This window comes from Magallana gigas, chromosome 5 (assembly GCF_963853765.1).
Source record: "Magallana gigas chromosome 5, xbMagGiga1.1, whole genome shotgun sequence".
NCBI classification, from domain to species: domain Eukaryota; kingdom Metazoa; phylum Mollusca; class Bivalvia; order Ostreida; family Ostreidae; genus Magallana; species Magallana gigas.
The window spans coordinates 25231184-25245075 of NC_088857.1; the positions used below are offsets into that span (position 1 = coordinate 25231184).

Genomic DNA, 13892 nt, shown 5'->3' on the forward strand with positions numbered 1-13892 from the left:
GGTGGGGTGTTATGAGTCCTCGAATGGTCGGTAATGCATGTATGTGTGTGTGTGGTGGTGGGGGGGGGGGGGTATTTAATTTTGTAAATAAAAAAAAATTACCAATAGGTTTCCTAAATGTGCCACCGTGGAGGAACCATCCCGTAGTTGCTATGTGCCCCACACCAGAAGTGTTGTGTTCAGTGATAATTTAGAGTCATTGATTCCTTTATTCTTAATAAAAACAAGATACTTTAACTATATTATATTAAACTAATATTAAAAGTTAGATTGAATTCAAAGAAATGATTAAGTGTCATATTAATAAAAAACCAAAACACATGTTTAAAATTCAAACCTACTTAAGATTGAAAAAATTGTGAGATTTGAATTTTCGCGCGCATAATGTCACCTGATTTTCAAGGCCAGAAAAAGTCACATGATAAGACAATGGTTGACGGCAGTCACTTTTATACCTCTCACAACGTGTGATCAGAGTGCCAAATCAATGTGCGCAGATATTTGCATCAGTTGGGAATAAATAGAATTAGGCAGCTGTGTGATATATAAAACTTTTACGTAAATGATTGACAGGTAATTCAGTTATTTTTTCGTTCATATTTCAAGTTTATGCCAGTTAATGACCCTGTTTCACGTAACGTTTTTGAACTTTGAGGAGAGCACAAATTTGTTGTTTTGTTTGTTGTAAACGAGGTGCGAAAGATGCAAACTAAATTTTTTAAATATAAATCAGGGACGTATATACGAGCCTAACGTTAGTATACTATACGTTCCCGAGTAAATCATGGGGTTTTGTCCCGAGGCATTTGCCTTTGGGCGTCCATTGAAAACCTATGCCTATGTGGGGTGAAAAAAAAATGTCTACAATTCTATCGTCATTATTATAATCTTCCACCTATATTATTATTATGACCATAATAAATAAACTTTCATCATGTGATTATACCCGCACTTTCTAAAGAAATTTCGGGTATATTGTTGTTACCCTTTTCCGTCCGTCCGTCCGTCTGTCACATTTTACTTCTCAAACTACTCTTACATCTTATAAACCAGCAAACTGAACTATTGGAGTTTGATTTGGGGTGTCATGTTGTTTTGTAAAAAGGTTTAAAAAATTCTCTGGTAATCCTGGGGGTCAAATAATTGGTAAAAAATGATGTTTTTTCACAAAAAACCTTCTTCCTCTAACTCCTCCTATATTTTCAACCGTAGACAAATCATCTCTTGGAATATGTTTTAGGGTATCCTATAGATGCGCAATAAGGTTTCGGAAATTTCAATTTTAGTAGCCAAATGATCTTCTAGAATATGATTGGGGGTGTCATATTGAAGTGTGATCAGGTTCCAGAATTTTTTTTAATTAAGGGATCAGTGGGCAACAAAAAATGATGTTTTTTTGCAAAAAAAAGTATGGTTGTCAGAACTCCTCTTGCAACTTTTGGAGTAGCTACGTCATATCTTGGGATATAATTGGCGCTGTCCTACATATGTGCAATAAGGTTTTAAAAATTTAGATTTTATCCAGGGAGTCAAATAGTAGCAGAAAATTGATGTTTACCCCTCCAAAAAAACCCATAGATGCCAGAACTCCTCTTATGATTTAATGAACAGACACATCATATCTTGGGATATGATAGGGGCTGTCCTATGGATGTGCAATAAGGTTTTAAAAATTTAAATAACATCCAGGGAGTCGAAAAGTAGCAGAAAATTGACATTTATCACTCCCAAGAAAACCCTAGATCCCAGAACTTCTCTTATGATTTAATGGAAAGACACATCGTATCTTAGGATATGATAGGCATTGTTCTATTGATGTGTCTCCCCACCCCCACCCCGGACCGTGCATGTATCCCTGCTTACACTGCATATAAAATGACGTTTCATTTTCTTAAAAAAAAAAATTGTGTGTATTTTTGCTTAAAATCAAAAAACTTACATTTACACTTTTCTTAATTGTCGAATGATCTATTAAAATCAAAATATAGTTTGGGGTCTAAAAAGTCTCATATACTGGTATAAAGTGTTTTTAAAAAATCTCATTACGCCTTGCATAATTGACAAATGATCTATTGAGATATGATCAGAAGTCTTATTTTCTACCTGGGGGTCAATAACTAAATTAATTACAGAAAACGATTAAAATTGAATGTTTATCCTCCACATCCACCCCCCCCCCCCCCAATCAAACCTGGTTCTAAAGATTCAGTCTTCTTTCATTCTTACATGTTATATGTATTCGGAGCAATTGTAATGTCTCCTAAACAAAACAGATTCATCATTAGGCTAGGAATTACCAACATGAGTCAAACACTACATATGAATAAGATAAAATACTTAAATATTTCCAGTTCTAAAAAGTGAAGGTGACTCCAACCTATATACCATTTGATGCGCAATAACACAAAGAGCAAGAATAAATATGGTTTAGGGATGGGGATCTCAAAAGTTATCAAAATATATCATCATTTCCTTTATCATCATTTAAGGGGGGGGGGGGGGGTTTAAAGACAACACCTGGGGTCATATACTTTACACCATTTGATGCATCATAATGACATTAGAAACAAGAATTAATATACCGGTATATGGTTTAGTGGTGGAGATCTCAACAGTTTTCAAGATATTTGGTATTTTTCTGTTTCATGGGGTCAGAGCAATCCCATAGGGTCATGGCCTATGATGTCCATGATGCCTATACATCAACGGCTTATTTCATTATTTTCAATTCAATTCAATTTCAATTCAATTTTTTTACATGGTCCCTTAAAAGTGAGGGGGCCAACTCCATGTTAATTCAATTTTTGGGAGTTGATTTTAATCAACTCTCCTATGCAGTTACTCAGACAAACCAAAAGTGAAACAGTGTTTGGACCTCAGCACAAATCATTGCAGCTGACAAGACTTAGTTCTTGAAAATAATTGATTACCGGTAATTCGATGTAATGTATGCTAAAGCATTGTTTTTCAAGGAAACGTATTTATAAATACCTTGAAAATAGTCAGATTTTAAATGGTACGAACTATTTAAATATTTTTTGTAGTCGTATGTATTCCGACGCCAGAGTTCAATATATAGTCTCGTTCAACTCGATGCTCGGCTGTCTCCGTAAATCCTTGTCGGAGATTTACGGTGTCAGCCGAGCATTTGGTTGAACGAGACTAGAGTTCAATATGCTTGGATCCCACAGGCACTTGTTTCTGAGAAAAAAATTTACCCTATAGTATAACAATAACACAAGGTGTTATTATTATACTATAGGGTAAATTTTTTTCTCAGAAACAAGTGCCTGTGTTGGATCCAATACAATTTTCGTGAAATATTTCTATAAGTGATACATAGTTTGATTGAATTAATGTTATCTTTAAATATTATTTAACATGATTCATATGTGGATTTCTTGACATTCTTGTTGAAAAAGTCCAAAAATTCATATTATAAAAATATGCGTAATTCAAATTAAAAACTACATGTACTTGTCATGCAAAATAACATATCATTGATTTTAAAATAAATAAACATTGACAAAATCAACTCCAGTCAGTTCTTCAGTACTTTGATTTGTATGTAAAATTAAGAAATATCTTTGCTGTGCCAAAAAGTGTGGGGGGGGGGGGGGGGGGGGGGGGGGCCAGGCCCCCCTGCCCCCCCCCCCCCCCCCTCGATGCAACGTGCCTGCGCAATGGGTTTAATAGCCCATTTGTATACTTTTAACTTCAATTCAACTGCTTATTTCATTAGGGTTTAAGGTAATGGTCCATACCCCACTAGATAAATAAAATGCGTACAGAATTTTTTCATATTTTTCAAACGTGTATCTTAGGATATGTTCTTATCAAATTTTACCCTGTTTGCTGGTCCATCGGTATTATAAAAGCTAGGGCCGTTGCTAAAAATAGAACCGATTGCGGAAAATGGCGCTTTTCTCATACATAAAGAATATAAGCCTAAGCCTGAAATTTGATTTTCAACAAATCATTTTTTGACTTATATCCTATGTAAAATAAAGTAATTATTCTTTCAAAACAAAAGTTTTTATGTTACACTTGCTTATTTATTTAAAAAAATGATAAATCTGCATACAAATTAGATAAAATGAATAATTTTTCAAAGAGAATTAAGCTCTTACAATTTTATTTACGTACAGAATTCTCTAAAATTTTGACATTACTTACAACTTAACGCCCTTAATCAATTAGAAATAAAATTACCTAAGGGACCGGCCTTTTCAGGATCACAATTGGCATATTTTTGGTAAAATCATTAAAATATATATTTTGAAAAAAGGTCCTTAAAAATAAAACTGTGCATAGGTTTATTATTTCATAACTCTAAAATATATGTTTTGATTATTGTTGAATAGAAAACATGATTTAAAAAAAAACTGTTGATTAATCTGTATTATCTAAATCGCAAAAGATGGTTTCTTTGGATATCGGTAAGTATTATGGATCGAGATCGGTATTTAGAAATTGCAGTCACATGCATGGATAATGCTAACTACCAGATATATGCCTTCTAAACAAAACCTCTATTTAAACTTTATTCAAACTTTTTTTTACTGGTTTTAAAGACTGTTCTTATAATGAAACAACTTCTCTTCAGTGCATGATTTTAATTCTAAAAACATTTTTTGTGGAAAATAAATCTATGCTCGTTGCTAAGCGAATAGGATAAAGATGATATAGGTCAAATTATTTCCCCTTGTGTTTTTATCTCCCTTATCCACTGGAATATAGATCTCGGTCAGGATTTTAATTTGGATGTTTATAGACTTTCAGGGATTAATGTTCAAAGAATGGGATTAAATTCAACCTTATAATAGATTGATGTTTATGCAGGACAAAAGTAAGCGGTCTATATTTTCAAAACGAGTACGCAATCAACACAACCCAGTCATGTTATTTCGCTGATTAATACCACGGTAGGCCTAATTGATTGCAGTTGTCATGATTTTTGATATATTTGTTTTGAATCAATCTCTATGTCAGCTTGATATTTTTGTTTTGAAATACACCTTTTAACGTTAGGTCTTAATTAGATCGGGCACGGATAAGACGTAATAACGCGTGAATTACGTCAGATGTTGTTTTGTGACGTATGGACAATTACCTTAATAACCCATTTGTATACTTTAAATTTCAATTCAACTGCTTATTTCATTATTTTCAATTCAATTTTTTTACATGGTCCCTTAAAAGTGAGGGGGCCAACTAAATGTTAATTCAATTTTTTGTATATAAAATAAAGAAAAATCTCTGCTGCGCAAAAAAGTGAGGGGGAGGGGGGGGGGCAGGCCCCACCGCCCCTCCGATGTCTGCTTACAGTTAAGCGCAATGAGTTTAATAACCAATTTTTTTTACTTTTAACTTCAATTCAACGGCTAAATTATTTCATTAATTTCAATCTAATTTTTTTTTAACACGGTCCCATAAAAGTGAGGGGGGCCAACTCCATGTTAATTCAAATTTTTGTAAGTAAAACTAAGAAAAATCTTTGCTGCGCAAAAAAAAGGGGGGGGGGCATGTTTATCCACATAAATATCAACATATGTGTTTTATACCACCCTAAATCAGTAATTACCAGTATATCTTCTGACCTGGCAGATCTGCATTGAAAATCATTGCACAATATAATTATGTCTTTTATTTTGCTCTGTTTACTATCTTCTTTGATTGCAATTGCATGTACATGTTATCAATATATTCTATCCATGAGGATTGTGTGTGTGTGGTGGGGGAGGGGGGGGGGGTCAGAGTAATTGTGTTTGCAGGGGGGAGGGGATTGGGGTCCCAGGTGTATTTTTTGGTAATTTTACTATTACGGTAATATAAATGAATTTTCAAGGGGGGAGGAGGGTCTGGACCCTTCATTCTCATCCTCCACCCCTTCTCTAAATCCATGCACATGATGATGTTGGCACACGGAAGCAACTCTAAAGCCGGCAACTGTCGAGGGGAGGGGGCATAATTTAGTTTTGTTTGTAATGATTATATAGACCATTCTTTCTTTGACATGAAATGTTAAGATTATTGATTAACTTAAAATTAACATGCCAAAAATTCAACCCCAAATTTTACATAAAAGGCTGCTTAATGGTATTTTAAGATGGGATCTCAATTAATTCAATTTATGAAAATTAAAATTTTTAGAAATTACCAGACATTGCATGTAGCCTTCGTTTTTACTAAAACTGGTAAAAACAGTGTTATTTAGGGGCAAACACTTGGTGGGGGTATTTATACTGTCTAATGACAGCATTTAGTTTAATAATTTGCTGAAATCCCATTGCATACATGCATGTGTGTGTGGATCTAGAAAATTTTCCCAAGAGGGGTCCAAGGGATAATTGTGTTTGTAATGAGGTTTGGGGGGTGGGGGTCAAAAGCCTATTCACAGTAACTTTACTATGTGGATTGAGGAAATTTGAATTTTCCAGGGAAGGGTGGATGTCTACACCACCTGACCTGCACATGGCATTACCCATACATGTATTGTCATTTTAAAATGATGGAAAACAAGAAAAATGATTGTTGGAATGATGGAATGACCAAAGTTTATAGGTGATATGTTCATAATTATGATTTATTTTAAGAAATAAAAAGCAATGTTATAAAGTTCACTGGTATATGAACTTGGTTGGTCACCTGATCAAATCCTGTGAAGCCAAAAGTGCTTCTCAGAATATTTGATTATGTACCTGTCCAACCAAGTTTACATCGTGATTATATATATATATATATTTGTTTTCCCTCCGACTGAAATGTCACACTTTCATTGGTTTAAACATAGCACGTGATTGCCTCATATATCTCTATATTTGTTCGGTGAGAAATAATATTAGGCAATATGGCCGTCACTGGCCGACGCTTCGCTTACTCATTTTGACATTTCATAGTATTTAATACATAAACCGCATGCCATAAGTTCTTAAAGTATTTGGAGTAGTTGCCCTTTGAAATCTTTAAAATTAGAGTAGTTGCCCTTAGAATATTGACGTCACATTGTTTTGTCTGGAGCAGAACAAAATGGCAGCGTCAAAATTTGCTCAAATCTCTTCAGAGAAAGGGAGAAAACATTTAAAATTTAATAGCAACAAAACATTGCAAGTAAACATGGGTGAAGCAAAGGTTTTTAAAGAGTATTTGAAAGGTGAGATTGCAAATTTTGAAGAGTTTAAATGAGTTAAATTGGATGAAATGTTAGGCATCTTGAACCTGGCTTTGCGTAGATCATTGCTATTTGTGAATAAATATGTCGCTTGATAGTCCTCGGGAAAAACAAAACACTTATTAGGTTAGTTACTGACTCACTACGGAAATATATTGGGTTAATCAATCTCCTAGACAGCTCGGCTTCGCCTCGCCATCTTTGAGATTTGAGAAGCATATCATATATGTGATATGTAATTAAGTGATGATTCCACCATTCATGCTGGAAAAACTACAGTCAAAGTTGGACTGTCTAACTGTTTTGACTTGAATGAAAAATAGAAAAATATGTTTTCAATATCCTACTACATGTATAAATTTTATCTCGCAGGACCATAACCTGCTATTTCTTTAGAACACTGTAGCTTCTGTGGATTTTTCTTGTGTATGACAAAGCCCACAGCTTAAGAAGACCAGCGTGTGATCATTTTATGAAAAGAACCTCCTTTGTTTTCTCAATAGACGATTATATCACTACATAACAGGATGTTCCTCTTTCATCAAACATTACAAACTTTTGCGTATACAGTACATGTATATAATCTTATGGACTTAAATTCCAGTAAATTCTAGCTGTCAAACTCAGGCATTGAAATTGTTTAAAGTAGTTTAAGACTCAAAATTGAAATAACTATATGTATTAATTTTATGTTTAACTTAGCTTGTATACCAGTAGTGACTTGTAGAGCTCTGTTTTATTCCCAGGATCTTATTTATAAGCAGTGGATGTGACTGAAAAGTTGTACTTCATTACTATTTACTTGGTATTGTATATTAATTAGTTTTCTTTCAGTTTGCAGCTTTTTTACTTTGTGCATGTATTATCTATTATGATAATGGAAAATCCTGACATTATTTTATTTTAGCCACTTGATTTAGATTATCAAGAATATAAAATAGCAAACAGGATACATCGATCATAATTTCATATATTTTACATCTGTCAGTAAAGTAAGAGTGACATTTTAAAATCTGCGAGATATGCTTCTTGTGATTTTATGCTGAACTTAATTCCTTGTGTTTAATTTAGAATCTACTGTAACATCGTAAGTAAAACTAAAACCATCTTACTCCCCCTTTTGTTGAGCTGAATTTCTGACATTTTGTCTGTTGTTGTCATTTAGCAAACTCGTTAATGAAGTCGGAACAGAAATGCATTGGATATATTTTTGCATGTAAGGCCTTTCAGCTTTTTAATAGAGAAATAAATAGCGCAGTGGAAATAATCAAGTAAAAAAAAAATTATGCTTAATAAACTGTTTCAAAATATTTCGTGTTTGTTTAGAGCTTTTTAAGTTTGTCAACTATCTAAATTAAACTTACTCTGAACTGAAAACTGTCAAACAAGACATGAATTTATTATATTTTATAAATAATAATAATATAAATATAGATAAACCCTTGCATATGAGTTCTTTTCATTAATTGCGTAAACCAGTTTTTAGAATTGATATTCAGATGGGCATTTTGGCACATGAGCTTTCTGAATAAAGTACCGTAAAAATGAATAATTAAATTCAATATCTCTAACACTGATATCTAGAATACAATGGATATGTATGTCCCAACCATTCATTTTTAGCTCACCTGAGCTGAAAGCTCAAGTGAGCTATTCTGATCACATTTTGTCTGTCATCCGTCTGTCTGTAAACTTTTCACATTTTTAACATCTTCGCAAGAACCATTAGGCCAATTTCAACCAAACTTGGCACAAAGCATCCTTAGCCTAAGGGGATTCAAAGTTATGAAAATTAAGGATCACGTCCTTTTGCAAAGGGAGATAATTAGGAATTTATGAAAATTTTCGAGAAATTTTCAAAAATCTTCTTCTCATGAACCATTAGACCAGGAAAGCTGAAACTTGTGTAAAAGCATCCTCAGGTAGTGTAGATACAAAGTTGAGAAAATCGTGATCCCCGGGGGTAGGGTGGGGCCACAATGGGGGGGGGGGGTCGAAGTTTTACATAGGAATATATAGAATAAATCTTTAAAAATCTTCTTCTCATTAACCATAAGACCAGGAAAGCTGAAACTTGTGTGAAAATTCATCCTCAGGTAGTGTAGATACAAAGTTGAGAAAATCATGATCCCCGGGGGTTGGGTCGGGCCACAATGGGGGGGTCAAAGTTTTATATATGAATATATAGAGTAAATCTTCAAAAATCTTCTTCTCAAAAACTAATCAGCCAGGAAAGCTGACACTTGTGTGGAAGCATTCTCAGGTAGTGTAGATACAAATTTTTGAAAATCATGACCCCCGGTGGTAGGGTGGGGCCACAATGGGGTATCGAAGTTTAACATAGGAATATATAGAGTAAATCTTTAAAAATCTTCTTCTCAGAAACTAATCAGCCAGGAAAGCTGAAACTTGTGTGAAAGCATCCTCAGGTAGTGTAGATTCAAAGTTGTGAAAATCATGACCCCTGGGGGTAAGGTTGGGCCACAATGGGGGGTTGAAGTTTAACATATGAATATATAGAGTATATCTTTAATAAAAATCTTCTTCTCAGAAACTAATCAGCCAGGAAAGCTGAAACTTGTGTGAAAGCATTCTCAGGTTGTATAGATTCAAAGTTGTGAAAATCATGACCCCCGGGGGTAGGGTGGGGCCACAATGGGGGGTCGAAGTTTTACATAGGAATATATAGAGTAAATCTTTAAAAATCTTTTTCTCAGAAACTAATCAGCCAGATGTTTTTTTATAATTGTTAAGACTTTGGCCCCAGGACAATTCTTTGGCTTCACAAGAAGGTTCAGAGTTTGATGTACGTTTATAAAATCCCATATATAAACTATTGTTAAGGACCTTTTTGAGAACTGCAATACTCAACATATGATATGACTATAAAATCATCCTGTTAGAAAAGGGACTAATGATTATAAAAATAAGAATATCCAGGAGAAAATGGATTTTATTTATACAGGATCTACATGTATTATTGTACATTGTCCAGATAGTTTGTATTATGACTCCATTAAGCTGATTTTATCATACCTATTGTTCCTCAGGTGAGCGATGTAGCCCATGGGCCTCTTGTTAAGTATTTTACCCTCGATATCTCAAATACTTGAATACCTAGAAGTTTTTAAACATTCTCTTCTAGTTTGAGATTACGAAGTCTGACTGTAATTTGTTTTATTTGTTTCTTAAATTTAAAACTATATACATGTGTACTTTTATATGAATTCATTATTCAGAGATATTTTTTCCCTGTTCTACAGAAGTGCCTGAAACACCTTTCCTCAGCATCATATGTCTGACTACAGTGATGATGAGGAGACAGAGGAGTCTGCGTCCCTTCTCCCCACGAAGGAACGGCCACACAGCCGCCTGACCACGAGGGCCACTTCTCCTTTTGTTAACTATGTTTCTGTGCCTGTCACTCCAAGACAGACCCCCACAAATCAAGTCCTGAGCAACGGTTATGAACAAATTGGCAATGATGATACAGACACCAGTTCAATACCTTCCACGGAAAGCAGTGCAGGGTTCTCATTTTTTGCTTTGCCAAGGAAGCAGAAGGCTATCTTGGCCAGTGTTTGCATGGCTGATTTCCTGTCTTATCTCTGTTTGTCATTGCTTGCACCTTTTTTTCCTCAAGAGGTGAGAATTGTATACTATAGTCTTTGATGATGATATAGATGTTAACAATACACATTAATATTTTCCATTTTTTTATTTCAAGATTTAATATATATGAACACTTCATACAACTTTGTAAAATTGTGCAAAAAAAGTTTACCCCTACATGTATCTACACAATAACTGCATAAAATTGAAAATTTGAAGCCTTTTGCCAGCATTAAAAAGAAATAAATATTTTATTAGGGATATACATATGAAACCATAAAGCAATAAAATGTTTGGTATAATTTTACCGGTAATATGGGTTTAAGTACCATTTTAAATATATATACCGGCCGGTATATATAAATTATATGTTAAAACTAGATTTGTTACAGTAGAGGTCAAATATCCCATGTACATCTGTATGTACCTCAAATTTTACAAATATAGCACTCATATCTTAAAGTGACACAGTGCTCAAAAAAGATGTTTGACTTTTTGATTATAACAAAGGAAATAAGAAGAAATATACAAAATTTCGGCATATGGAAGATTTCACTCATCATAGTTCATCACTTATCAGTTTACAAGTCGTTGTTTTTGACATTGATTTGAGTGTCACGTGATTGCGATTGCTGTCTAAAAATAGTTACAGTGGGATTGTCTCACTGAGAAAATTATTTGAATTTGAAGATCGATTTTTAATGTCCCTAGTAAGAAACATGCATTTTTAAGTAGTACATTTCAATAAATATTTAGTTCCTGAAGACATCCGGTTTCACCGAGAGGCCATTCTATCATGATATATGCCATGCTGCAGTATTTACATTCCCATGCGCTTGCATTGCTATGAAGCTGAAGGGAGACTCAATATTTATGCATTGGCCCAATGCTTAATTATATTTTTCTCTTTTTAATTGGATTTTTAAGAAGTTCATCTTTTCATATGATATATAAAATATGTAGAAATGGTGTAATAAATCGATATTTAGTAAATATTGGTTTTTGCGTCACCATGTATCTTTAATACATGTGATACATAAAACAATATATTTAAGTCATCCTATCTCAATACTTGACATTGTACCTCTATGACATCAAGGAAATTCAATTTTTTTTTTTAATTTCTAAAACTTATTTATAAATAGTTCCTTTTCAATTATGTTTGGCCTTTGAAAGTAACCAGCTCCACTCCCAATAAACAGGGACCAAAATCCCTTAATTGGCTTCTGAGAAAAGACACATGTAGTACCAGGTAAAGAATTCAGAATTGGCTGGAAAATATTTTCATCAATGTGCTCTGTGTAATGTATTTTTCGGTCATTTTTTTTTGGGGGGGGGGGGGGGGGGGGGGTTGATATGACAATCAAAACAAAAATGTTGAATTTATTTCTTAGATAGATGTCTTTCGGTATATATTTTTACATTCTTTGTTTAACTTTGAAAGTGAAATGCTCTATCAACTATAAAGTCCATTGTCTGAATGCTTAGTCTGATGTCTTTGGTTACAGGCAGCTGATAAAGGAGTCAATGATACTATATCTGGGTGGATATTTGGTGTGTTTGCCTTAAGTCAGGTTGTGTTTTCTCCCTTGTTTGGAAAATTGGTAAGGGTTTTTTAACACCTCTCTCTCTCTCTCTCTCTCTCTCTCTCTCTCTCTCTCTCTCTCTTGTTCGTACAGTAAAAGTAATGCAACTATCAACCATCATACCATAAGCAAGTGCATAGCACACGCAGGGATCATTGTGATGTCAAAATATTACTGTAACCCAACATTTATTAGTGACGAATCGATTTTATTTCACGAATTTACTTTGGATATTATAATATGCAATGACTAATTCTTAGTCTTGTTGTAATAAACGACACTTCAAAAACTGGTTTATGGCGAGGAATCTTTAAAATGACCAGGCTCTTGTGAACCTTGCAAAAATTTCTCGCACACGAATTAAAGTTGGTTTACAGTACCTCGATCTTGACCCATTAAAATGTTCACACAGAAATAAACCTATTTGATAGACTAAGGTTCATTATCGTCGCTTACCCACAGGTAATCGTGTCTTTTACTTATCACATAAGACACATTCACACACAGATATCCCACGATAAAGGTTCATATAAAATATAAGAAAGGTATTTGAAAATTTGAGCACAATGTATATACTTGTAACTAACAGTAAAAGGGTTAAAGTTTTTACTTTCATTAAGTACATGTATATTATCCTGTTATCAGAATTGCAGTGGAGAATTAGCATTTGTAATAATTATTAGGGCTCCGCTCTGCGGGTGCCATATAGTGATCAGTCTGTCCATCCTTTCGTCCATATGTCCTTTCATCCATCCATCCTTCCGTCCCATCTGTCCATCTGAGATCTCTTGTCCGGAACATATCTTCTCTCCCCTTGGTCTAATCTGGCTCATACTTCACCCACAGAGTGCCTTTTGGTTAAAGGTGTGCAGTGACCTTGAACCATGTTTCTAGGTCGAAGCTGAAGGTCATAGCAGAATTATATGAAAAATCCTTGTCAGGAGCATAGCTTTTTTAGCTCACCTGAGCCAAAGGCTCAAGTGAGCTTTTCTGATCACAGTTTGTCCGTTGTCTGTCGTTGTCGTCGTTGTCGGCGTCGTTGTAAACTTTTCACATTTTCATCTTCTTCTCAAGAACCACTGGGAAGATTTCAACCAAATTTGGCACAAAGCACCACTAGGTGAAGGGGATTCAATTTTGTTCAAATGAAGGGCCGCGCCCTCTTTAAAGGGGAGATAATTGAGAATTATTGAAAATTTGTTGGTATTTTTCAAAAATCCTCTTCTCAAAAACTATTCGGCCTGAAAAGCTTAAACTTGTGTGGAGGCATTCTCAGGTAGATTCAAGTTTGTTCAAATCATGGTCCCTGGGGGGAGGATGGGGCCACAATTGGGGGATCAAGTTTTACTTAGGAATATATAGAGAAAATCTTTAAAAATCTTCTTCTCAAAAACTATCAGGCCAGAAAAGCTTAAATTTAAATGGGAGCATCCTCAGATAGTGTAGATTCAAGTTTGTTCAAATCATGGTCCCTGGGGGGAGGATGGGGCCACAATTGGGGGATCAAGTTTTACTTAGGAGTA

At 34.5% G+C, this 13892-nt stretch overlaps 1 protein-coding gene across 3 annotated transcripts in view; it reads left to right on the forward strand.

Moving 5' to 3' along the window:
• The first annotated feature begins 422 nt into the window (after positions 1 to 422).
• Positions 423 to 13892, forward strand: part of LOC105330144 (MFS-type transporter SLC18B1) — a 54168-nt gene continuing 40698 nt past the window's right edge. The window contains exons 1-4 of one of the 3 annotated variants that reach the window (XM_066084445.1): positions 423 to 573; positions 8337 to 8387; positions 10435 to 10816; positions 12292 to 12387. In XM_066084445.1, the coding sequence (XP_065940517.1) occupies positions 10466 to 10816; positions 12292 to 12387 (447 nt within the window). In that variant the 5' untranslated portion in view covers positions 423 to 573; positions 8337 to 8387; positions 10435 to 10465. Of the gene's footprint in view, positions 574 to 7737; positions 7977 to 8336; positions 8388 to 10434; positions 10817 to 12291; positions 12388 to 13892 lie in introns of those variants that run through there. The other 2 variants (XM_034470838.2, XM_066084444.1) reach the window with 2 other exon arrangements.